This window comes from Vulpes lagopus, chromosome 8, assembly GCF_018345385.1.
Source record: "Vulpes lagopus strain Blue_001 chromosome 8, ASM1834538v1, whole genome shotgun sequence".
Taxonomy (NCBI): domain Eukaryota; kingdom Metazoa; phylum Chordata; class Mammalia; order Carnivora; family Canidae; genus Vulpes; species Vulpes lagopus.
In genome coordinates, this window is record NC_054831.1 from 129860513 (window position 1) to 129886272 (window position 25760).

General features: G+C 60.5%; 1 protein-coding gene across 15 annotated transcripts in view; it reads right to left on the reverse strand.

Annotated features, from left to right (window-relative positions):
• Positions 1-25760, reverse strand: part of ARHGEF10L (Rho guanine nucleotide exchange factor 10 like) — a 158631-nt gene that overhangs the window by 43456 nt on the left and 89415 nt on the right. For 11 of the 15 annotated variants that reach the window (XM_041765238.1, XM_041765232.1, XM_041765236.1 and 8 more), the window contains 12 exons: positions 24727-24804; positions 23590-23769; positions 22437-22553; positions 21013-21105; positions 20108-20281; positions 16165-16310; positions 14622-14636; positions 14211-14392; positions 11924-12039; positions 11279-11406; positions 9761-9861; positions 1673-1794 (listed from right to left, as the gene is read on the reverse strand). In XM_041765238.1, coding sequence (XP_041621172.1) covers positions 1673-1794; positions 9761-9861; positions 11279-11406; positions 11924-12039; positions 14211-14392; positions 14622-14636; positions 16165-16310; positions 20108-20281; positions 21013-21105; positions 22437-22553; positions 23590-23769; positions 24727-24804 — 1452 coding nt within the window. The remainder of the gene's footprint in view (positions 1-1672; positions 1795-9760; positions 9862-11278; positions 11407-11923; positions 12040-14210; positions 14393-14621; positions 14637-16164; positions 16311-20107; positions 20282-21012; positions 21106-22436; positions 22554-23589; positions 23770-24726; positions 24805-25760) is intronic. The other 4 variants (XM_041765243.1, XM_041765241.1, XM_041765239.1 and 1 more) reach the window with 1 other exon arrangement.

Genomic DNA, 25760 nt, shown 5'->3' on the forward strand with positions numbered 1-25760 from the left:
CAAATGTGTCCCCCCGTGTCCCCTGCCCCTGTACCCTCCTCTAGGACCGGGACGACAGGGAGCACAGTGGTGCCAAAACACTCCAAGAGCAAAAGGAATATTGTAACACAATTTTCGGTAATAAAAATTAAGGCAAAAAAAAAAATCCATGATGAATAATTAGTAAGATTTTAAATAAACAGAGAAATGGACCCTGCATCTCACGGCTCTGCCCCTAATCCCAACCCGTTACTTATCCCAAAAAAGCAGCCACGGTTTGCTGTGGCTTTGTAAGTTTTGTAAGTATTGCATTAAAATTTCACTCATCCTGACCATTAGGACTAGGTGAGTGCCCCTCTCGCCCTCGCCCGGCCCTGCCTCCACCTGCACCAAGTCCTGCCTCGGCACACAGCCGGAAGGACCTGATGATCTTACACACCAGACGGTGCTGGTCCCCTGTGTGGAGCCATCCTTGGGGTGTCATTGCCCTGAGACGAAAACCCAACCGCGACCAGCCTGGGGCATGGCCCAGCGCAGCCACCTCGGACCTGACCCCCAGCCTCTCCTCCCAGCTCACAGGGCTGCGGCTTCCCAGACTGCTCCTGCCTCCGCGCTGTTCTGCCTGCGTGGGATGTTCTTCCCCTGGGCCCTCAGGGGATCGGAGCCTTCAAGCCCCTCAGGTCTATCACCTCCTCCAGGAGGCCCTCTCAGCCCCCTAACCACATAGCCCCAGCCGCGTATCCCAGCTGCGTTATTTTCCATATGTGACCCACATGGCTCTTCTGAGTTTCCTTCTGTTTGTGGGACGACTGCTGTCTCTCTACAGAGTGAAAGGCATAGAAGGTGGGGACCTCGTATGATTTGGTCTCCACCATACACCCAGGGCCTGGCGCGTAGTAGGTGCTTAAAAATTGTAGGCAGGACAGACAGACCAATGAATGAACTGACTTCTCAAGTGTCCGTACTTTACACTGCAGCCCGATCAGCGTGTCCCTTAGGGCTTACGTTTCTAGGTCCCCAGCCTGCACCTCCTCCCCCTAGCCCCCTACCAGAGCTCACAGGAGCTCCTCTCCTAGGGACTCCAGAGGGAGGGGGGAGCTGCGCCAGGACATCAGGAACAGATGACAGTGGAGGGAGCGTCTAGTGGTGAGGCACATGGTGCCAACTCCCAGACCCTCACTATGGGCTGTGTTTTTAGAAAATCACGTCACCTGTCTGAGCCTTAGTTTTCTAACCTGGGAAACAGGATCTAGAGACATCTATTCATGGGGTTCTTCTAAATATCAAAACAAGAAGGTGGAGGCAAAGCAGTGGGAAGACATAGTGGGCGGCTGACAGACGGAGGCGTGGCGGCCACAGGGCTGCAGTCTGGCAGCCCCCCCCCCCCCCAGGCGTATTCCAGCCTCTCTTCTGTGCTGGAGTCATGCCATCAGCTGATGAGATCACTGTGATTCATTAGCTCAAAAATCACAGAATTTTCCATTCCCTTGACCCACAAAGGGCATCTATCCCCGTAGTTTGCATATTTGGGTGGGGAAGCGGACTCCTAGAGAGCCAAAAAGTCCTGGCCAACTCTATGGGTAAGAGGTGGAGAAGCGGAGACTGCAGCCTGGGCCTCTTCTCCTGCGGGCACAACCTGGGAACAACCTGGGAACACCTTCGTGGTGGGCTCAGCAAGATCCATTCCACTCACCTGCAGGCTGAGGCCTCGGGAGGAGAAGGCGGGGATGCAGCAGGCCAGGATGGGGCACCAGAACGGGGCTTTGCTCTTCTTGTCCTCATCCGGACACAGCCAGCCCGGCTGGTTCTCCTCCCCTACAGCAGGAGGAAGGAGGCGGGTGGGGCTGGTCAGAGCCCGAGGACCAAGCAGGGGGGGTGAGCAGCCCTGCCAGCCCAGGGGGCCACCCCCAGCCCCGCACCTGCCCAGCCGAGATGAAACCCGGCCTCGCTCCATGGTCAGGGCCATGGGTCCCAGGCAGCGAGTCAGGAAACCTAAGACTTGACTCCCGGCTTGCACACGCACTGGCTGAGCAGCCTTGTGCAAATTCCCCCAACTGTAAGCCTCGATTTCTTCACCTATGAGACAGGGGCATAAAAATGTCTTTGTCCTGAGGTCACCGTGAGGATCGAGTGAAATAGTAGATGAGAAAGGGTTTCAAGACATCTTGTGATGCTGAGCACGGTCCAGGTCTGGCTGCCTCAACCTAGAGGTCTAGAGGTGCTTCTAGAGCCAGGAGACGAGATGCCACAGCCATGCCACTCTACGCCTGACTCTGATGATGATGCTCAAGAGGGTGACTCTCTCCTGCTTCCTTTGAGACCCACTCTGAGGCCCAGGTGGTCATCTACCTCCAGATTCCCAGTCCAGCTGGACACTGAGGCCCCAGGGGACCTGTGAGACCTGCAGGTGCTCAGACCTGAGCCCAGACCCCGGACTCACATCTGGACACTGCTGTGCTCACGAGCATCTGCTAAACCACACCTGCAATGTGTCCTTCATGTGGGTCAGGGCCCCCTCACCCGCCACCACCTCCAAGAAGTCCCTCCTGACCACCATACATCTCATTTCCCGCCTGGCCTTCACCACAGTCTAGAATGGCTCGGTCTATTTCCTTGTTTGCCGTCTGCCTGATGCTTCTAGAGTGGAAGCTCGGGGCAGCAGGGCCCAGCGTGTCTCGTGTGCCACGGGCTCCCTGGCTCCCAGCACACTGCCCGCACGCAGCGCTCGGCAAGCACGGGCTGGAAGGATGAATGACAGGGGGGCGCGAGTGAGCGGGGAAACTGCCTTCCCTCCCAGAGAGTTCTCCGTGCAGGAGCCCATCCTTCTGCGCACTCCGTATGGGGACCGCCTTCCAGGAACCCCCACAGCAGGGACAGGGCAGGGTTCCCGGGTTCTCATTTTCGCAAAAAGCTCAGTGAGAACCGTGATCTGCACTTTATAGACAATGAGACCGACACTCAGGGAGGAAGTGATTGACCAGGTCACATGTACGGCCTGGTGGCAGGGTCCAGATGGGGACCTAGGTCTGCTGGACTCCAACGCCGCCTCCTGAGAACCTGCCCCCCCCACTGGGGCCCATGGGCATGACTGGCCCCGGACAACCAGGAGGTGGTTCTGCCCTGGAGAGGGAGAGCCAGGGGCACGGACGCAGCACCCTGGGTGAGAGGGGCCACCTAACGCAACGACATCAGGCTGGAGCTTCAGGGACGGGAGGAGAGGTCTTCCACAGAACACTCGTGACAGCAGCCTTCCCACCCGCCACGTGTCTACCCCGTGGCCACCCTGGCCCTCCAAGCAAGAGTCAGCCCAGGCCCAAGAGGGTTCACCAGCCACACGGGGCCTCCAGACTGGTTTCCCGCGCTGACCACTGATCCCTACGGTCAGTCCCCCCCAGCGTCCAGGGCCATCCCACCAACTTCTGCTGGACCTCTCCATTCCCACGTCCGTCGCATCCCATCAACTTGGAACAAATCCGAACTTTTCCAGAGCAGCAAGGACGCTCCTTCCTTCCCAGCGCCATCCCCCTGTTGTGGGCTACACCGCGCTAGGCTTTCCTCTGCAGCTCCTCTGAACGAGCCGGGATGCTCCCTCTGCCCGGAGAGCCGTCCTCCCCGCTCCCAGGGCTGACTCCTCTCCTCCCCGAGGTCTAGGTTACTTGTATCCCCTCCAGGAGAGGCCTCAACCCACCACCACCCACCCCTCCCCTCCAACACTTTGTCTCAGCCCCTGTCCGTCTGTCATGCTCTGAACACAGCTTCTGGCTCTTCCATTGGCTCGCCTGTTTTTTCCTCTGTGTGTGTACATGAGTGTGTGTGTGCGTGTTTGTGTGTACATGAGTGCATGCATGAGTTTGTGTGTGTGTTTGGGTGTGCATGAGTGTGCATATGTGAGTGTGTGCACATGAGCACATTTGTGTATGCATGTTTGTGTGTACATGAGTGTGTGGATATATGAGTGTGCGTGTGTGCACATTGGTGTATGCATGTTTGCGTGTGTATGTATGCACGTTTGTACATGAGTGTGCACAAATGTTTGTGTGAGCATGTGTGCCCATTTGTGTGTGTGCATGTGTTTGTGTGTATGCATGAGTGTTGCACATATTTGTGTGTGTGTGTGTGTGTGTGTGTGTGTGCCCACGGCTCCCTGACCTTGCCTGTGTTCTGTATGAGTGATGTCAATCATACGCCAATAAAGTGGCTTTTAAAAATGCCACTGTCACCAGAGAAAGGTGGCGTCCCAGTGCTGGTCATGGCATGAGGCACTGGGACAAGGTGGCAGGGGAGGACACTCTTTGAGAAGCAAAAGACATCCACAAATGTCAGGCATTACGATGTGAACAACCTGCTTCAGCAGAGGCTCTGGCCCGTGCTCCCACCACCAACCCCCCTCCCTAGCCCCCCCGGCACCAGCTTGCTCACGGGGGCACCCACTCCACCATCAGTCCGGCGGCTGCATGGTGAGCTCACTCCTTAAACGGGCGCAGAGGCAACCCCAGCATCGGGCCCTCCACCCCACTGGGTCCTGGAGGCAGCATCACATGAAACCTGCTTCCCGTCACCAAGGAGGTGAGGCCATCACGGAGAGGACAGCTGGCACAAGACGGGCACCATCATAACAGAATGCCCACGTGCGCCACACTACATGGTTTACAAAGCCGTGTCCCACGTGAGGCCTCCTTTCATCCTCGGGGCCGCCAGAAGAGGTGGGAGCTTGCATCTCCCTCCTGCCCGGGGAACCTGAGGCCGGGGCGGGTGGGGGATGTGAAAGGGTAGGCCCAGGGGGCCAGGATCAGCCCCAGCATGGAGTGACAGCCCAGACAGCCTGCCCTGCGGGGCAGCGTCCTTCCCCTGGGCTGGGGCCGCCATCGTGATGGACACTGGACAGCAAATAAAGATGGGATGGATCTGAGCCTACCCTGCTCTCAAGGAGCTTACGATCACACAGACCCTCGCCCCTACCCCCGAGGGCCCAACAGACCCCTGCAACGCAACCCCCACCCCACCCCGGAGCTCCAGCTCCAGCCCGGAGCTCAGCCTGTGAACATAAACCCCCTCCGTCGCCACGCCGCCCGAGCGCCTCTCCTCTCCTTCCCCCCACACCCACAGCCCATCAAGTCCTGGCAATTTATTATGATATATATTTTTTAATGATCTGACCTTCTCCTTCCAGATGGTGCCTTCCCTGCCTGCAATCGGGAACGTTAAAGTAAAATGGAGTTGTAGCTCCCCATCTGCCACTGCCATTGTTCCTGTCACAAAACCAGGGCGGCTGAGACCAAATTAGAAGGCTGTTGCAGTTGAAAATTGAAAGCCCGCTTGGGATAAGTGACATTAAGAACTGGCACCATCGGCAGAGCCGTGATTTCCAATTGACATTAAATGGGGGCTTATTTAGCACCCGGCCCCCGTGGAACACGAGAGCACCCTGTGGGGCAGCGGGGAGAAGCTCCGGGGCCAGAGGCCACGTCCCCCTCGGCCGCCCCCACCTCTATGCCCTCAGAGCGCCCCACCCGCTGCAGGAGTGACTGTGCCAGCAGGGCCCCGGGCTCCCTGCGTGGTGCACAGCCAGATCCTGGACCTCTCTACGTCTGCTGCCTCATCTGGAAGATGGGGGGAATTATTCCAACCATTCAGGGTCACTGTGAGCACTGGGGGAAAAAAGATTTAACACCTAGTGTATGGCAGGTGCTCCAGAAATAGCGAGATCACTGCCCTTGAGGTGAGGAGTCTGGCTGACAGCAGGCCTGGGGGCGGCCACCCCACCTCCACCGGCTGCACCCCTGGCCTGGTGGGGGCTGGCAGGACACGGGCACCCTTCTTTTCCAAACCACCCCCCTCGCAGAGAAAGAGGGAGAGAGACCCTGGGGTCCACAGAGGCCAGGCAAATGGTCACCCAGCTCCCGAGGGCAGGGCACCTGCTGCCGCCTGAGGGCCTGGAGGTTGCAGCACCCACGTGTGACAGCTAGAACACGCTCGGTACCACGTGGCACGTTGCCCATGCTGTACCCCGTCACTGGATCGTCATCGGGGGGGGCATGGGGATCACTGTGAGGCCTGAGGACCGGGGAACTAGCCAAGTCCCAGCCAGCGAGGGAGGGCGCCCCATGCTGCGCCCTGTGAGGATGTGTCCCCGTGAGCTTGGCACCCGCCCACGGCCCGCCCAGCCCAGGTGCTCTGGGAACATGGGAGTGAGGGGGGCTGTGGTGGGAGGGGCTCCAGGGCCCCATGGGGTGTAAGAGCCAGAAGTCGCGCTTCAAGAGCCTCAGGTGAGAGGACACAGGAAGGGAGCGTGGGAAGCCCCCAACCACGCCTCTTCCTTCTCTGGGCCCTTCCATCTGCAGCCCCTTTCTGGAGCCTTTATGAATAGGAGACTAATTGGAAGAAGAGTGGGAGGGTGGCCCGGCCCGGCCCTGTTTGCTCTGAATCATGTGTGACCTCAGGGGGTCCCTCCGCCGTCGGTGGCACACAGACACCCCTGTCCTAGGAGCTCTCCGACGTGCCAGGTGTCGGCCGGCCCAGGCGCCTTCCCCGCACCGTCTCCCCATGAGGGGGGCTCTGGCCTTATCCCCACCTTCTGATTCGCCTGCAGTCACAGAGCTGGTAAGGGGACAGACCAGGAACTGACTCCGAGCCGCCCGGGGCCATCTCACGAGGCTCTAAGATCCCAGATATAAGACAGGAGAGGCCCACTGGGGCTCTAGGCTGAGTTACAGGAGGGAGCCCGCCTCTCCCCGGACCCCCGGCAGAGTGGGGGCCACGCTGGGGTGTGACGTGGGTCCCCAGATTCCCCAGGATGCCCTGCCCTTCCCTCCCAAGGGGCAGGACTGACCCCCCCCCCCATTCTGGACCCCGGGCACCCCCAGTCCAGCACTCTCCTTCCTCAACGTTCAGTGGATTATGATCTCCGTACATGATAGGAAAAGAGAAATACAAAAAAAAAAAAAAAAGGAATCAAATTCTTTGTGAATAAATGTTTCTACCATGTTCTATTACTATAGGCTCGTGTTATTCCCCACCCCACCAGACCAGGCACTGCGGATTAAAAAAAATAAAAAAATAAAAAAACTGGCAAAATAAAAGGAACAAATTATTCAAGCCCCAGGGGAACCCAGGCATTCAAATAAGATTTCAAACGACTCTCCTTCCATTAAAACTTTTGCTGCAGTGAAGCTGCGTGGAGACAAAGCGGCGGAGTGTCACAAGCCGCTGGCCCCCCAGTGCCGACCCCACCGGGCCAGGAGCCCGGGCCTCACACCGGGGGCGGAGCCGTCAGCCTTCCTGGGGGCCTCTGCGTGGAGTCCTCCCTCCTCCCTCTGCCACTATCTCGGCCGCCCAGAAACATCCAGCCGAGGCTCGTGCCACGTCAGCACCGCGTCCAGAGGGCCTCTGACCCTGCTCCCTCAAAGCCACAGCCTCCTCCCCGTTTCCTCTCGCCTCCACGTGCCCTCTCCGCACGGCAGGCAGCGCGACCCACTCGAGCGGAAACCAGAGCAGGCTGCTGCCCGGCTCTCGCTGCTACAAACCGCTTCCCATCGTGTTCAGGGTAAGCCCCACACGTCTCCCCCAGGCTTTCAGGAAGAGCTGCCCATCCTTCCACCTGCCTACTTCTCTCCCCAGGATACATCATCTCTGGCCACCACAGGACCTTTGCACTTGCTGTTCTGAAGCCTAGACTGCTTTGCCCAGATAGGTCTCTGTCGGCTTCAGAGGTCACCTCCCAGAGGCCCTCCCTGACAGCAGTCCTGACCCCCAGGCTCCGTGACGGTCACGTCACCCAACTCTCTCCCTGTTCATTTGCTCCTCGTGTTATGTCTGTCTGCCCCTCATAAGTTATAGCTTCCTTGAGAGGAGGGATCTTCCAGCTTTTGTCAGTCCTCTTTTCCCAGTATCTAAAATTGCGATGAAGACTCGCTCAGGGGCGCCTGTGATGCGCTCAGCCGCCTGGGGGCTCGGTCAGTGAAGAGTCTGCCCTCAGCTCAGGCCGTGATCTCACCATCCTGGGGTCGAGCCCCACGTCGGGCTCCGGCTCCGGCTCCGGCGCCGGCTCGGCGGGGAACCTGCTTCTCCCTCTCGCTCTGCCCCTCCCCCTGCTTGTGAGTTCTCTCTCTTTCACATTAATAAATAAAAATCTTTAAAGTTTTTTTTAACTCGGGCATCCTGGGTGGCTCAGCAGTTTAGCGCCACCTTCAGCCCAGGGCCTGATCCTGGAGACCAGGGATCGAGTCCCACGTCGGGCTCCCTGCATGGAGCCTGCTTCTCCCTCTGCCTGCGTGTCTCTCTCTCTCTCTCTCTCTCTCTCTCTCTGTGTGTGTGTGTGTGTGTGTGTGTGTATCTCATGAATAAATAAATAAAAATCTTTAATAAAAAAATTTTTTTTAACTCATTCAATAATCATTTTCTAATTGACGAAAGCCAGTGACAAAGGTCCTGATTTCCTTCCAGAAATGTCTCAAAACCTATAAAAAGATCACGCTAGAAACAACAACGGTGAAACAAACACACAAAAAAAATGTCCCTGCCATTGGCTGGAAGCAGCAAATGAGAATTCTAGTACAGCACAGAAAATAGCAGCCCTGACGCGCAAGGACCCCGGCCTTTTGTCAAGTCAAAAAAAGTACAAATAAAGCGATTACGACGTGGGCGCCTGGCTAGCTCAGTCGGTGAAATGCCTGCCTTTGGCTCGGGTCAGGATCCTGGGGTCCTGGGATCGAGCCCCAAGTGGGTAGGGTGTGCTCTCTCTCTCTCTCTCTCTCTAAGGTGAATAAATTAAAAAGTCTTTAAAAAGAAAAAAAGTAATCACAACCTAACAAACCTGGTTGCAGACACTCTGCCAGCGTGGGAGGCAGAGGGACAGCAATCCGGGGGACTCTGGGGGCGACTGCCCGGCGTCTGAGCACCAGCTCTGCCCCGTGCCACCGTGTGAGCTCGGGCAAGGCTCCGCGTCTCTCTGGGCCTCAGACCCTTCACTGTACAAGGGGGTTCGCAACAGACCCGGCTCTCAGGGTCATCGCCAACGTGGGAAGAGCGAGACGTGTGAAAAATGCTTTTAAAAAGTCTGCCGTGGAGGAAGCGCCCTACGCGCGTGTCCTGTTTATCTGTGTGATGGTGACGGCGTGCACGGGACAAAGAAGTAACGAAGGGGCCCGGGCCGCGAACCAGCTGAACCTACCCTGCACTGTGCTGGTTTTTTCTTTTAGTTACAGCTTCATTGAGACAGAGTTCAGGTCCCATAAAACCCACCCTTTTAAATGTCATGTTCATGTCAAGGTTTCTAGCATATTCACCACTATCTACTGTTATTTCCTATTTTTTTTTTTTTAGATTTTATTTATTTATTCATGAGAGACACACAGAGAGAGGCAGAGACACAGGCAGAGGGAGAAGCAGGCTCCATGCGGGGAGCCCGATGTGGGACTCGATCCTGGGACCCCACGGTCATGACCTGAACCAAAGGCAGATGCTCAGCCTCTGGGCCACCCAGGCGTCCCCACCACGATCTACTTTTAGCACATTTTCATCACCCCCAGCAAAGAAAGCCCCTCAGCAGCCATGTCCTCCCACCCTCCCCCAGGCCGGGTTACAGGAGCGAGGGGGGCCCTGATATTTACATCATCACCTTACAGACAGGGAAACTGAGGCTCAGGCAGGGGCTGAGACTTGTCCGGGGTTGTCCCTCCCAATCAGAAGCCCCCCCCCGCCCCCACGCACCCACATGTGCACACCCCAAGCCTCCCAGCTCCGCACCCCTGTCCCGAGGCACTCTCCCCAGCGCTTTACTCACGGAGTCCGATCTTGGCCAAGTGCAACCTGTTGACCCAGGAGATCTTGCTCAGCGGGTTGGGGGTGATGAAGACCACCATGAAGCTGATGGGGCGGCCGGACCTGTGGCGAGAGGGCGAGGAGCTGAGCACCGAGGGAAAGCGCCTGGTCCCCCGTCCACCTGCACGCACCTGCTGTAGCAGCAGCTCTGCTCAGGGCAGCAAAGCGGGGCCAGAGAGGCCGGTGGCCCGCCGAAGCCTCGGCCCCTGGAGGAAGAGTCCCTCCACCCACCGTGGCCCAAGGTGCCTCCCCCGAGACTGACCAGGCCACGCTCCCCAGCCCACCCGCGGCACCTGGGCTCAGGTGTCTAGCGACTCGAGAGGCCCCTTCCAGGGCTCCCCGGCCAGCTTCCCACGGGCCTTGTCAGACACGCGTCCGCATCCGACCGGGGGCCTCCACGGGGAGGAACAGGCTCACCCGGGCCTGCTCCCAGCACCAGGAGCAGGGCAGGGGCTCAGCAACTGTCTGCGAACAGACACGACTGAATGACGCCGGGAGTGGCTGAGGCTGTGACAGGCTTGGGCAGCCAGAGGTCACTGTTGTCACAATACTGTCCTCTCACCCAGGAGCAGCAAGGCCTCTCAGAGTCCTCTGGGGCCATGGGGCAGGGGTTTGGGGGGGGACAGGGCTAGTGTCACTAACTCTCCCACGGGAGAAGGGGGTGTGGGGGTGGGAAGGGGCCATGGGAGGCCACTCAGCAGGGGAGTGGCAGCTTGGGATGACAGCTCAGAGCCCTGCGTCTCTGCCTCTGAGACTCGAGCCTGGAGCCTTGTATCTGGGGCTCCTGGGCTCGTGGCCCTGCTGCAAACAACGGTGCTCTGATCTTCCCGGTCCTATGGCCCATGTGCCTGTAACACCCTGGCCCCCCGGGTCCCCTCATCCTCGAGGTCAGCCTTGGGCTATGAGCCCCGCGCTGCACCAGCCTGGGCTTCAGGTCAGAGCCCAGCTCCACCCCCAAACTCTGTGGCCGTGGGCCTATCCGACTACTCCTTGAGCTTCACCATCCTCATCTGCAAAATGGGGCTCAGCTCTCCCCGTCTCTGCAAAATCTGTCATCAATTCCACAAACATGAGCTGAGCGTCTGCAGAGCACAAGCGCCAGGGTGGGCATTTGGGGGCAGGGGACATGCTGGGGGGAGCCTGGGTCCATGAGGAGATGGGCCCAGGACTGGTCCCAGGGCTCCGCATGGTCTGGAGGGAAAAAGTCATAGAACAAAAGGAACCAACTCACAGCAGGGCATCAGAGGAGTTCTGGGTCTCCTAACAGGATGGGCTGAAGCTGGGTGTGAACTGGTCATTCATTCATTCATTCATTCACTCATTCCTTGGACAAGGAGCACTCACTCCACACCAAGTGCCATGCCGGGCAGGGCCCGCAGTGTGTACACACCCACGCCCATGACCACACTGAGGAACAGGTGGGCTCCAGGCGCTCCCTCTCCACATCCCCTCCTTCAGCAGTGGCCACCCCCCATCTCACTTGTCAGGTTTTCCAGGAAGCAGGAGCCTGAGACGACACTTGTTGGCCGAGTGGATCTCCTCTTCCTTCACCCGCATTAGCCTCTGCAGGGCCAGGCACCAGTCCTGAGCCACGGTCATGTTCAGGTTCTAGGGGTGAGGAGACCGGCGAGATCACCACCCAGCCTACTGGCTCCCCCAGAGCCACACAGGCTCCCAGAGCATTCGGGGCGCCCCAGGGGAGAGGAGCTGGGGAGGTGCTCAGCCACGGCAGGCGCCGGCTCCCCGGGCTGCAGGCCCTCACTCAGACCCCACGTGGCATCCCTCGTTTGCAAGGGACACAACCTCCCAGCCAGCTTCCTCTCCAGCCTCGGGGTGAGGTCCAGGGAGGGGCTTCTAGACAGGTCACTGTGCAGAGGACAAATCGCCATGCAGCCAGACCCCGCTCAACCCAAACCGGAGCTTCACCCCGAACCAGACGCTGCATACCAGAGCTCTAGGTAGCCATGGGGGGCGTTAGCCGCTGCTTCTGCCTGTGGGGTTCAGAGGCCAGGAGCATGGCTGGGGCTGGGCTAGGACAGGAGCCCTCTCCCGCTCTGCCCGCTGCGTCCAGGCGCTGCCCGAGGGAGGAGCTGGAGCCCGACAAAGCCAGGCCAGCGCTGTGTACCTGGTAGGTGCCATGCAGCGTGCTGATGAGGAAGGTGATCTGCTCTACCACAGCCAGGTCCTTCTGCAGGTCCTGCAGCTCCTGGAAGAGGCGCGGGGGCCCGAAATACACCTTATCTGGGCAGAGAAGAGACCCAACTCAACTTCAGGGGTGGAGGAAGGGCTAACAAGGACCCGAGCATCCAGTCACTGCAAAAAAGACCTGTCGCCCTGGAGATATGGCACCACAGACACAGCAGGAAACATTACCAGGCTCTCGCCCTGGTGGAGTTCCCGGTCTACGGGACGGGGGGACAGAGCCAATCACAGGTGATCTAGCACCTGGGGTCAGGGCCACACTCAAAGGGTCAGAGGAGGACAGAAGACTAAGAGCCCACTGTGACCGCAAGAAGTGAGGAACCTTCACAGGGCCAGCAGTGTGGTGGGGACTGCCATAAAGGAGAACAGCATGTGCAAAGGCACTGTGGCTTGAAGCCCACAAGCAGCTAGGTGTTCGAGGATGTACTGAGGACCTACTATGCGCCAGGTTCTAAGCCAGGCATTGGAGAGACAGCTGTAAACAAGACAGACAGGATCCCTGTTCTCATGGAGCTTCTGGCCTGAGTGGGACGGCATAGGGGCTGCCGTCAGTTAACAACCACAACTGATGAAAGGCCAGGGAGAAAGATATCAGGGCGAGGGGCCAGTGAGGGTGCCCAGCTCTCTCGTGACGGCACAAATGTAGTACTGGGGGCATAAGAGACAGAGCAGGAAGGAGCAGTGGCCGGAAGGAGGAGTCCTTGACTGCCGTGCTAGGGAGTTTGTTGCTGTGTTCTCAGGCTGTGGTCTCTCCGGCTGAGGTTTTATGGAATCCCAAGTGAGGGCTTATTTGGGGTTTTCACTGTGATGACCATCTGGAAGCCAGATGTACATCCTGAGTCACCTGGATACCTGGACTTTCAGGCCATGTTTTGCTGCACGGTGTCAGGGCTTCTGTGGACCCTGGTAATGAGCAGGAGTGCCCGAATGGCCACCAGGTAACGAGCAGGGAGCAAGGTGGGCATGGCAGGTAAGTGATGCACTCACACCAAAGAAGAGCAAAGACAGACCCTGGGGGCGCCCCCCCCCACGGGTAAGCCAGTGGGGAACGCAGGTCCCCAGATGGCACCCTATGGTGTGGGTACAGAGACCTCAGAACCTGCCCCAGCAGACGCCCCTGTCCACATCGTGAGCAATTTGGTTCCAGCAAAACAACATCATCCATCACATCAAATCAACGCGTTAATTTTAACTTTTTGTTTTGTAGCTTCATTTTCATCCCACTCGTGATTTTGTTTTGGTTTAACGGTGGTTCAAGGGACGTAAGCATGAGGAGTTCATCCTACCTCGTCTTTCTTATACCTGCACAGACGTGAATAACAACATGATAAAAAAAAATCATTCAAGGCCAACTAGGGTTCAAGCAGATCTCTTATTTTTCGCCCTTGAAGGGTATCAGGGCCACATAGCCCTCTAGTTTGGGATACGTGGCAGTGAAGGAGGGACTGGGGTCGTAGGGGCAAAGCTAGGCCTGGAAGTGCCTCTGGGGAAGACAAACAGGGCCCTTTGCTGGGGAGCTCCTGGGAACCTCAAAATAGCCCAGAGGAAGAGGCAGGACATCTGGGAGTGGGCACAGCTGGCTGGTGCAATCCCTCCGTCACAGTTCCCAGAATTGCTGGCAGCCCAGTGAGGCAACCTCCCGGGTCAGGCCCTGGGTAGAGCCTGGCCGGTGGGCAGGGGAGCCAGAGCAGAGCACCCTCTCGCCGGGCGTGATGGTGGCAGCCACATGGAGATGGACAGAGGAGCACGGCTGAGAGGCTGCCCGATGCCGCTCCGAGTTCTCATTCCTCTCGTGCCCATAAAGTTGGAGCCAGACAGCCCTGAGCCTGGTCCCTGAGGGCTTAGGGGCCTAGGGGGTGTCACCTGGGCCCCTCACCGTGCAGAAGGGCGAACTGAGACACAGAGTGGAGGCAGGCAACAGTCAGGCAGGGGTGGAAGTCCTGCTTTCAAACTCCAAAAGCCTCGTGCACACGTGCTCGGGTAGGCACATACATGCAGGAGGGGGTAGGGGTGGGGTGGGCAGGGCCAGTGTCCGCTGTGTGAGATGGAGGTGGGACTCCGGAATGCGCATGAGCAGGTGGGGTTCTGAGTGTGCATCTGTGTGCAGTGTGAGGATGCAAACCAGCAAGAGCCTCTTGGCCGCGTGGCCCGTCGGGCTGGGCTTCCCAGACGGGGCCCACAGGCCTGGGGGGTGCCCATCGGGTACTCACTCTGGGCCTGGCCCACGGCAGAGGCCTTCTTGGCGCCAGCGTGCTGGATGAGCACGTTGTCCTTGTCGTACGAGCCGCCGTCCTGGCCCACCTCCACCACCTGCACCTGGGGCAGCGCCGTGTTCCACTTCACCACGTACTTGGGCCCCAGGGGCACCAGGCTGCTGATCTCCAGCTGGCCCCTGCCAGGACAGAGAGGAGGAAGCCCTGGAGAGCCCGCCGCACCCCAGGCCCAGGGCCAGCCCAGAGCACGCTCCTCAGCACACCAGCTCAGCCAGGCACCTCGCCACGCAAGCACAACAAGCTCGGCAGAGCAGGGAGCCGTCAAGGAGGCAGAAGCCCCGGCGTGCCCAGGCCCCAGCCCAGATCCAGAATCACACGCCCCAAGGCCCCGAGCCCCCAGACCCCTACCTGTGGTTGGCAGGCCTGAGGAAAAAGACAAGACAGAAGGGAAGGTCATTCCTGTTATTGAGTGATTTCTAGGGGACTGAGGCAGTGGGGGCCAGCCCCTGGGCTGGGCCAGGCGTGGGCATCAGGGACCACAGGACGGCTGTCTCCCCGAGCTGGCCGCTGGCCTCCAGTCCCCTGTGATTCCCACAACGGCCCTGCTAGGAAGCTTGTATTTTCCAAAGACGCCGATGCTCAGACACGTCACGTGACTCACCCCAAATCACCTAAGCTGATCTTCCCCTTCCCCCAAGGTGGGCCACTAGCATCCCCGTCACACCGGGCTGGGCCCCGAGCAACAGGGGAGGGCAGAGCAGGTGCTCATCAGATATGGTGCCTTAAAAACCACAGTGTTGGAATCAGGGCGGGACGGAGGAAGGGGACAGCACCACACTGATCTGGGGCAGAAGCTTCCTCGCCCAAGTCCCCGGCCAGTGCTGGGTCCCCTCCAGACCCGTGAGCTGGCAGGAAGGGCCCAGGAAGTATTTGATAGACGGATGGGTGGATGGGGGGTGAGGGAGCACGCACATCCCCGGAGAGGGAGCCTGAGCCACAGCCGTGGGGACTGTCCCCAGATCATGGTAGTGCCCGCACCAGCCGACGTGGGGGGCAGAGCCTACATCAATCCCTGCAAACATCCCCAATCGCATAGATGCTCCCGCCAAGGGGTGCAGGTGACGTCCCTCTGGGTCTCGGTTATTGTCGCCATACTGGTGTTTCCGCCACGATTTTTTAAGCGCCGTCAAATGTTGAGAGCAGAGCGTCCCCTCCACTCGAGTGGCTAAGAGTCACAGCTGGACGGGTCACAGCTGAAGTTCGTTTGGGCACAAGCCCTTGGCCACAGGCCCAAGCGGGGAACACAAGTGAGTGAGCGGGGCCCGGGGGGGACCGTGGGGCACAGCAGAGAGAGCGAGCCCTTGGAAGGAGGCCACGAGACCCGGCTCCGGGCCCGGCAGCCCTGGGCAACATGGGCCCAGAATGCTGGACCTGCGCATTTTCAGAGAAGTCGCGCATGCCTCCGTGTTTGCGTGAACTCCAGTGATGCCAAATCAAAGATTTCTGGGGGCCTCGTGCAAAACCCACACAGCACAGTCACCCTCACCCATCCGGGCTCCAGTGCTTTCAGGCACAGCCTGGAAGGCCAGCTCTGGGCATTTCTACTGTCTCGGTCTCAGAACCAGGAAGCCAGGCTCTGTGGGGGACACAATGCTCTGGGCCATGGGAGCCCAATCCCCTGAATCTCGGGGTGGCTGAAACCCGGGGAGCTGTTCAGGTACCAAGGGCGGCGGCGTTCCAGAACAGATCACCCTGCACAACGGGCAGCTGCTGGCCCAAAGGCCGGGGCTGGCTCCCTGCGAGCCCCCCGGGTGCTCTCCAGCTCTGGGGACTAGGGACAGAGCAGGCCGAGAGGGACAGAGGTGGAGGCCGGAATGTCTGAAACGTGGGCCCCCGGCAAGAGGCCAGGCCAGGAGCCGCGGCGTAACAGGGGGGTCCCTACCGCACTTACTTGAAATTGATGTTGGCGCAGACCAGCATGTCGTTGAGCAAGAAGACCCTGCGCTCCTTGGACTTGATCAGCTGCCCGCGGTCACCGTACACGGTCTCGGTCAGCGTCTCACACAGGAGCAGCTGCCGCTGACCCGAGGTCAACAGCTGCGAGGGGGAGACGGAGCCGAGTCAACGCCAGCCCCGCGCACGGCCGTCACCGTGCCCGAGAGCCAGCATCTTCTCGCTGTGTGCAGAAGGGACCAGGGCTGGGGGAGGCGGAGGACGGGGTCCCCCCCCGGCATGATGAGGGGCCCTGGGGAGGAGGCCAGAGGGCCGCACACAGGGGCTTCTCTGACCGTGCCCCTCGCCCGCGGCCAGCACCCCCTCAGGTGAGCCAGCCTGGCAACCCTCCCCCCCGCGGTGCAGGCTCCGGAGCCACAGACACGGGCTCCCACCCTGGCTCCTCTCTCGCCTGCGACAAAGCCCTCGGGCAGGTCCCTGCACTTGCCCACAACCCAGCTTCCTCAGCTGTCAAGTGGGGCGGTATCCGGCGCTCAGATCACCCAGGGAACGCCTGACCGAGCCGGGTGACATTCATTTTCCGAGCCCAGCGCAAGGCGAAAATGCAGCCCTCGTTCAAATGTCATTAAGGATTTCATGACAGTGACAGCGGAACATCCAGCCACGTCTGGGGCCCTCCTGAGCACCAGCCCCGGGCGGTGGCCCTGCTCACAGGCCCAGCAAGCGGGCCCTGCCCGTGGCTGTGCTGTCTGTGACAGCCTCGCCCAGGGCCACTGCGGGCCTGAAGGACGTCCCATCTCCGCACCCTCAGCTGGACAGCCCCGGGCAGCCTGGCCTCACGAGGGGGGGGTCGCACAGATGGGCCGCCACTCAACCAGGTGACCCTCTGAGGACGCAGAGGACCTTCAAGCCTCAGGCATCTGAGCAGGCGTTTGCCGATCTCAGGCTGGACACCAAGAACCCCCCTGCCAGCACCGGGACCACCATCCCACCCAGGGACCTCCCGGGAAAACAGCTTTTTACTGACAGTGATTAAAAAAAAAAACAAAAAAAAAACCAAAGGAGAAGAGAATTTTCAGCAAGAGTCATTCCCAAAACGCATGACTCCAATGACAAGAGGCATCCTCCCCTCCCTTCTCACCCCAAGCCTCCTCCCCTTCCCCCGAGACACTGCCCTGTCATTCTTCTAGAACCATGTTCCCCAGATTGATACAGAAACCTGAATGGCACCAATGCCCACGGCATGCCGGGCACTGCACTTGGCACTAGGGACCCCACTTCCCATTTAACCAGCTCTGCAGCCCCCATGGGAGGTCACCCCCATTCCCAGGGGAGGAAGCCAAAGTTCCAGAGGCAGAGTGGCTTGCCGAGCGGCGGCACACGCGCTGTCCCAGCACTGGGCACCCAGCTGGGTGTGATAGGGGTCGGGAGGCCCCACTGCTCCCAACACAAAAATGACTCAGGGTCCCTCAGGAGGCCTCTCGTGACTGCCTAGCCGGGCTGCCCCACGCCACCGCCTCCACCAACAAGCAGACGCCAGCTCATGAAAACAAGACTGGAACCCTGGACAGCAGGCCCCGTCGAAGATTGCCAAGTGTGCCATGACCTAAAACTTGGAAGGAAAGTCCCCCGGGCTTCTTGCAACCATGTCCCTGCCCCATAGGCAGATAAAAGGGAAAAAAAAAAAAGAACGGATATTGCACAAACACCTCCCTGGAGGGTCCTGAGCAGGCACATTTTGAAACAGCCGGCAGGGTTCCGTTTGGGGCGCACCCAGTTTCAATTCCGCTTTCCCCTGGGTGACGGACAGCAAGAGGAAAATCAGCGGACTGGTCTCAGAAGAGGCCGAGATTGCCCAAGGGAGGGGGGTGGCCAGGAGTGGGTGCAGCGTGCAGCCACCTCGCTGCCACCATCACATCCCACATGTCTAGGAAATGCCCCTCCCCCACACCGACCTGACAGGTGGAGAAACTGAGGCTCAGAGCTTTTGGTTCCTTGCCCAACATCAAACAGGGCTTCCTGACCTCCAGCCAGTGACTACGGCTCCTTACTGCCCAGGTGCCCGTGGGGGACAGAGCAGAAGAGAACAGTGGATCTGCCCGGAGCGGGGGCCGCGGAGAAGGATTTCCTCCTGCCGAGCCAGCTCTTCCCCGGCCGTGGCACAGGTGTGCGAGCTGAAGCAAGAGAAACCCTCTCGGTTACAGAGAAGGGGGCCACAGGACGGGACAGGAGACACTTCCCCAGTGCAGAGACCATGGGGTATCCGTGCAGGGGCCAGACTGGCCCGAAGGTTGTTTTTCTAGAGACATTAGGCAATAGAGGGCTGGTGTGGGGCTGGTTAGGAAGTCTGCCTGGAGGCGAGGAGGGACTGGGACCAAGGGGACGTGGGCAGCTGCTACCCAGGTGACCAGTGGCCTGCGGGAAGGTGGACCAGCGTGCCAGCTCTTCCAACCCTTTAAGAAGACCTACCGGTCTGGATCTTATGGGACAGCTTTCCAGTTTTAAGGGATGGCAATTGATTGCAGCTTCTTAGAAATCCTGTGTGGGCCAAAAGGCACGTGTACAGCCTGAATTTGGCCTGAGGAGGGACAGTCTTAAGATGTAGGACTCTTGGGGGCACCTGGGTGGCTCAGTCGGTTAGGCATCTGCCTCCGGCCCAGGTCATGATCTTGGGGTCCTGGGATCGAGTCCCACACCCATCAGGCTCCCTGCTCCGCAGGGTGTCTGCTTCCCTCTCTCCCTCTGCCCCCCACCCATGCACACATACACACTCACTCTCTCTAAGAAATAAAACCTTAAAACAAAACAAATAAGCTGTAGGACCCCTGAAGCTTGGAACTGCAAGGGACCCTGCAGGCGAACCCATCCAACTTGGCAGGCATGTGGTGAAGATCAAAGATCCCGGAACAGGCTAGTACTATACACTGTGAAGTGCAGTCCACCTGGGAAGGGTTGTTGTCCTCTGGGCAGAGCTTCCTGTACTCTTAGAAAGTTCCAGCCCCCGTGGCTGAAATCTCACTGGCCTTAGTCACTGGCCTTACTTCTGTTTTTGAGGCCCATAGAACCAGGAGGCCCCTGGTTTTCCCCCAAAAGAGGTGGACACCTCCCACTGATGACCCCGTACAATGTCTCTGGCCCAAAGGACAGCCACTGTCCCTGCCTCCGTGCCTCATCCTGAGCCATCCCCACCAACCTCCGCCCTCCGGCAGGTGAAAACAGGAGGGACCCAGGGTACACGGCCTTTCAGGTCTGGGTACGGCTTCAAGCGCCTCACATCACGGGGACCAACAGGTGGCTCGAGGTGACGATGTTTTTGGGCACGGGCCTTGTGTTTTGAAAACAAGGTTCTCTACAGACTCATTTGAAAGGTTTGCAAGATTTTTTTTTTTTTTTGTACTAGAATGTTCTGAGTTGCAACCCCAGACGAAACACGGCATGAAAGCTTTCCTCTTTCTTCTGTGACGACGACAGTCCCCTTATCTCAAGGACTCCCCCGTTGGCCTCGCAGCAGCCCTGGGGTGGGCATCGCTGAGCTCTCCTCGTTTCCAAGGGAACAAGTGAGGTTCAGAGAGGTTGGGTGATTCCCCTGAGGCCACACAGTGAGCACCACTGGCAAAATCCAGATTCAAACCCAGATCCCGAGCCCAGAGCCTACGTGTGTAAGCACAGTGCTAGACTGTCACTTCTGGTGCCTTTCCTGGCAATGACACCGATGGACAAAATCGGCTTTTATCCAAAAATACCATGAATCGTAATGACCGCCGGGGCGCAGTGGGGACTCTAACCGTCAAGGCAAGGTGTGGGCCTGAGAGTCCAGGAGTCCCCGCCCTCGGAGAGCACCGCCAGGTGGGCAGCTGCGGGAGGAGGCGGAGCGACAGGTGCCACAGGCTGCCAGGGCAGGTGAAGGCTGGCAGGTGGGCCCCCCACCCCCCGGCACTCACCTTGTTGAGGCTGCTGCGGTCGCTGACGCTCTTGGTCAGCTGCTGGATCTCGGCCACCTGGTCGGCCAGCCGCTTCTGCTCATTGAGCTTCTCGGCCAGTGTCTCCAGCTCGGTGAGGGCGAGCTGCAGGGAGAGCCTGTCGGGGTGGCCCCTGGGCGTGTTCTTCAGCATGTCCTGCCGGGACCCGAGACAGCCAGGGCTGAGAACCCCACCCCAGCAGGCCCTCCCCTGGCCTGGGAATCAAGGCCTCACCCTCCCGCCTCCCGCAGAGACCCGGGCTGAAGGGCCAGGACACATGGTACCTGGCAGAGAGCAAGGCCGCAAGAAACAGCTAATGAACGAAAAAATAAAATAAATATGCGGATCCAGCTCTAATTCACTGATCAGCAGTGTGCTGAGGTGGGAGCCCCCTCCTGCAGCCGGCAGCTGAGGACAGAGAGGAAAGTGCGGCGGGGGTCCTCGGCCTGGCAGGGCCCCTGCCCAGCTTGGAGGGGGGCCTCACCCCCACTGAGGGCCCTCGGCAATCAGGGGAGGTGTCCCAAGCTCTTGGGGACCTGAGACGGGACTAACGCTCCCTCTAGAAGCCTGACGTGGGTCAAAGTCAGCTCACTTACTGAGCATCTCCCCACTGCCAGGACCCCCGAGGGCCTGGGTGTCCACAGGCCCTGGCTCCCGTCCTGTAAGCTGGGCTCCTGCCATCACCAGTCACCCAGCCGTCCACGCCGGGGAGCCAACATGACCCGTTCCACCCCGGGAGCAGAGGGAGAGGGGACTGTGGGTCCTGCGCACGGTCCACGGCAGATGGACGGCTGTGGATGACGGATGAGAAGCCCCCACCCCAGGCGGCCTGCGCCAGCCCAGCCCACACCCTGCAGGTCCGCGGCTGCTGGAATCCCGTGTGGTACCTGAAGCAGGAGGATAAACTGTGGGAACCTCTGGATGGGCTTCACCATGAGCCCGTAGAGCGTGACGCGGTCCGGGCTGCACACCTGCCGCCGCTGTTGGAGGGGAAGCAGGATCATTCACGGACACCCCGTCTGCAGGGGCGCCGAGCAGCCCAGAGGGCAGACGCCGCCCGCCCTGGGCTCTCCCCAGGACCTAGGACCCTGCTGAGCCTCAGGCCTGAGAGAAGAGTCCCTGAGTGTCCCTGGTTCCCCAGCCAGGGCTCTCTGCCACCGCCAGGGTCCCCCGCACAGCCCCTAGGCCGGGGGAGACTGGAGCAGTCATGCTAAGGCCTCTGGACAAAAGCATAACTGGGAGATTGAGCAGTTTATCCAAGAGCCCGGAGCTCTGGAAGGAGCCCAGGCCAGTGTCCCAGCCACACACCTGTCACCTTGATTCCAGCCCTCATGCCCTGCCACCACGGCTGCTGCCTCAGCTTCCCTCCCGGCCTCCACTTCCAGCTGCCCAGGCCCCACGCTCCTCAGTGGCTCCCACCACCTGAAATACAAGGGCCTAGCCCTGGGGCCGCAGAACCCAGGACCATCCAAACTGACTCAGCTGCGTCTGGGCCTTCTCCCCTGGGACTCCCTGATAGGCACCCGGGGCTCCCAGGATCAACCAGACTTGCCCATCCCCACCCTCCTGCCTCTAACCTTTGTCCCCGACCCTTGGCCGTGGAACACCCTTTTTTGTCTCTACCTGTTACAACCCCATGGTCCCCTCCCCTCCACTCCTCCCCACCCCCACCAGGACCCATGTTAGAGGACACTCCACTGAGAAGGCCCCCTGACCTTCTTGGCCTGGGGCAGTGGGTCCCTCGGCTGAGGCTCTGGCTCCCCCTGCACCTGGCCCACCCACACCCTCCCTAGGCAGCACGCTTCTTGAGCACAGCAAGGTCTGAGTCTAACTCACCTGATGGCTACCTGACACCTTGGTCCTTTTATCTCCATTCTCCCACAGAGTCCCCAAGATACCCTCCTGAGGGATTTCCCTTGCCCTTTCACAGATGAGGAAGAGGGATCAGCCCAGTGACCACCTGAGCCATACCCGAAGACCCACCCAGGCCCAGGCTGACAGAGGGACACAGCCCCAACACCGCCAGGCCCACCTGCTGTCACCTCACCCATCCAAGAGGTCACCAGCCCCCCCTTCCACCTGGCACAGCTCCAGCTTCCCAAGCTGCTCACAGACCCTCTGACTCATTATTACCCTCGTCCTGGGGGTGGGGGGTAAGAGGGATCCTTTTCCCACGGGACGGGGGATGTCCCAAACAAAAGAGAGGAGGCTTCCAGGCCAAAGCAATGATGTGACACCCAAGGCCAGGCCACAGTGCCCTCTGTCCCCTGAAAAAGCCACCGAGAGGGGCCCCGGACCCCCGCTGGCCCACCTTGAGGAACTCGAGGAAGGCGGGCTTGGTGAGACAGGCCTTCTTGATGATGGACATGGCGTTGGTGAAGTTGTTCACGTAGTCGCTGTACACATCTAGCACCATGGACTTGGAGAACTGAAATGGATGCGGGGGCAGGGAGGGAGGGTCACTTCAACGCGAGGGGAGGGGGTTACTGGCTCCCCAGAGGGTCACAGCCGGCCCAGAGGTGAGGAAACCCATCACCCCACTGAGGGGAGGAAACAGGCTCCAAGAGGCGGGAGACGCCCGTGGTCCCAGGGAGGAAGAGGTGGAGCCAGGGGACAGGGGACCCCCCTCCTCCTGCAGCAGAGCAGCCCTGGACAGTGGACGGAGAAGGGGCAGGGGCAGGCATGACCCCCTGTCCCACACGCCCTTCCTCACCACCCCCAGGAAATAAAGTGCCCTGGCCCTCCACCCCCAGGCCCCGGGCACACTGACCAGGGCCCCAGATCTGCCAAGTGCTGAGATTTTCCAAACACTATTATTTTTTTCTTTTAGGGGAACCCAACTACCCAAAACAGATCAAAGTGGCGTTCCACTCACATAACCCCCCCACACCCCCTGAGTCTCTCTGGGGCTCACAGACATCAGTTTGGAAACCCCAAGTGTCCCCTTCAGATGGGGACCTGAGCCCAGAGAGAGCCCTGGAGCTGCCCGAGGTCACAAAAGTGAGCTGGGACCCGGCCGGGCCTCCTGGAGCACAATCCAGTGCGCTTGCCCGATGCCCTGCAGCATCCCCTGGGGGCCAAGGCCTCGGTCTGGGCGAGCAGCTCCAATGGTGGCCACCGTGCGAGTGCTCAGCAGGGAGGCTTCAGACCGGCGGGGGCTGCCCACAGTGTCTGGCCTCCTGGGGGTGCGGTGTTGCCCCCCTCCCCCCCCCGGGCAGGGTCAGGACCGCCAGCTGGCTTCACCAGCACCACACCCGGGGACATCTCCAAGGACCGACTAGAGGGTGTGATGCCCACCCCAGCTGCGGCCAGGCAGGCACTCAGGCCCCGCTACCCCCGACCCCGCTGGCTTGGACAAGTGACCAAGAGGCGGCAGGAAGCCGGCCCAAAGGACACCCAGGTCAGAGCTGTGGTTTTCACCTTGTGGGGGGCGCGCTGGGGAAGGAGAGTGTGGGGATACCTACTGAAGCCACGAAGAGGTCCCCAATCTTCTCGGTGGAGTCCCACTCAGCCACGCGGGAGGACAGGGCTATCTGGAACATGGAGTGGCAGTGCAGGATCTCCTTCACGCGGAAGAAGACCACCTGGCACTTGCGGGCGCTCAGCACCTTGGGCTCCATCTCCATCAGGGGGTTGCGGTAATCCTGCGGGGCCAGCGGGGTGAGCGCCCCAAAGGCAGGCCACAGCCCCTCCCACCCCTGCCCTATGGCACCCTGGAAAGGCCCATCAGAACTCGGCAGGCCACGGGTAGACCTTTGTGGGGGGCACTTATCCCTCACTGGTCACCTGTCCTTCTGGAAGGATCTCCGTGAACGTACCACTCCCGGCCCAGCCTTTGCCCGCCCACAACCCACCCCATGATGTGGGTGCTGAGCGGGGTTGGGAGGAAGATGCCCGCAAGGAGCCCCGTGGAGGCGGCCCCGAGGCCCTGCTGGCCTCGTCCAGCTCTGCCTCCGACCGAGCCAGCCTGCAGACCGGAGAGGTGGCCGCGAGGTCACAGCCCGCTCCCTCGGCCCCCGGGCCCAGAGCCACTAGCAGGAACACAGCGACATTTCCATCTCTCCCTGCCTGCCCCCCGGGTTCCCCTGCTGTGGACCCGAACTCAGGAGGGGGAGAAGAGGGTGTCGCACACCCCAGCACCCCGACAACGGCCTTCCGCGGGGGCCTCTCCCTGAGCCGCGGCACCCAGACGATTCAGCACGTCGGGAGTGCAGACCGCAGCCCAGGTGGGCACGGTTAGCCGGGTCACGCACGTGTGGACGTGGCAATGCCTGGGCATCCTGCAGCGGGGGGGGGGGGGCATTCGCTCCAGCCTCGGGGCCTGGGGTTGGGCCGCAGGAGGACGGGAGACACGACCTGCCCCGGGGCTCCGGAGAGGGGAGGACAACGGAGGGGCACGCTCCACTCTACAGGGTGCACCTCACTTGGCAGCCCCCCAGCTTTGCTTCCGAAATGTCCCCCATCGGGAATTCCTGCTGTCCTCACAAAAGTGCTGGCCTGTGGCCCCTTCCCTTTAAAACCGCTCACAGTCCCCAGCACCCCTTATAAAGTGTCCCTCTGGGGTCGTCCCCGCTGTCCCCCAGAGGCCCCTGGACTGGTACCTGGAGCACCCGCTTCAGAGACTCCACGTAGCTGCCTTCGCTCTGCACGATGGAGCCGAGGATGTGCCTCCGGACCACCTGCTCGGGCCAGAAAGCACGGTCAGTGCCCGCACCGATGTGTGCAGAGCCCGGGTGTGGCGGGAAGGCGAGCTGACAGCGACAGAAGGGACCCGTCCCTCCCAGAGCCGGCCCCTGGGACCCCTGGGACCCACAGGCGCCCATTTCCCTCCAGAGCCCGGGCGGCCGCAGAGGGGGCTGTGGGGTGCCGGGGCTCGAGTGCCCCACCAGGCCTCTGCTCACGTACATCCAGGGACAGGGAACCACGGGGCCAGGCGGCACCCCCACCCTTGGACAACTCGAGGAGAAAATCCTTTCTGAGGTAGAACAGAGATCTCAGCTCCCACTGCGAGTAGATCCCCCCTCCACCAACCCCTCTGCCCCAGGCAGGCTGGGCGCCCTCCCACCCACCGAGGGGGCTCTGCTGCAAGCCACACACCCCGCCCCTCCCCGCTGGCCCCTTCTCTCCTCCGCCCAAACCCACATACCCTCAGGTGCAGCCCGCCCAGCACACCTGACCAGCACAGGTGGGCAGCACCGAGGGGGCAGGGGGGGGGGGGGGCATGTGGGCATCTTTAAAACTCCTGTCACCCAGCCGCCACCCCAGACAACCTGATTGAGTCCATCTGGGGCACTGCCTGGGGATCGGGGTTTTTAGAGCATCCCAGGTGATTCCACTGTGCCCCAAAGCCAGGACAGAGCTCACAAAAGGCGCCGTGGAGAGGTGTCTGAGGCAGGAGGAGCCTGTCCACTTGGTCTGTGGCTGGGAGGGTGACCGACCCCACTGCGCCCCGACAGCCGCCCTGAGCATCGGTCCAGGTCCCCACCACTACGTCCCCCTGCTCCTCCCGGACGCCTCCATCCTGCCCCCGGCACGCCCTTCCCAGCAATCCCCACTGTCCCCCAGGCCTGCCCACGGCCCACACAGCCCCGTGGATCTGGGTCGGGCCAGGCCGCCGGCCTCCCCGTCACCCCCA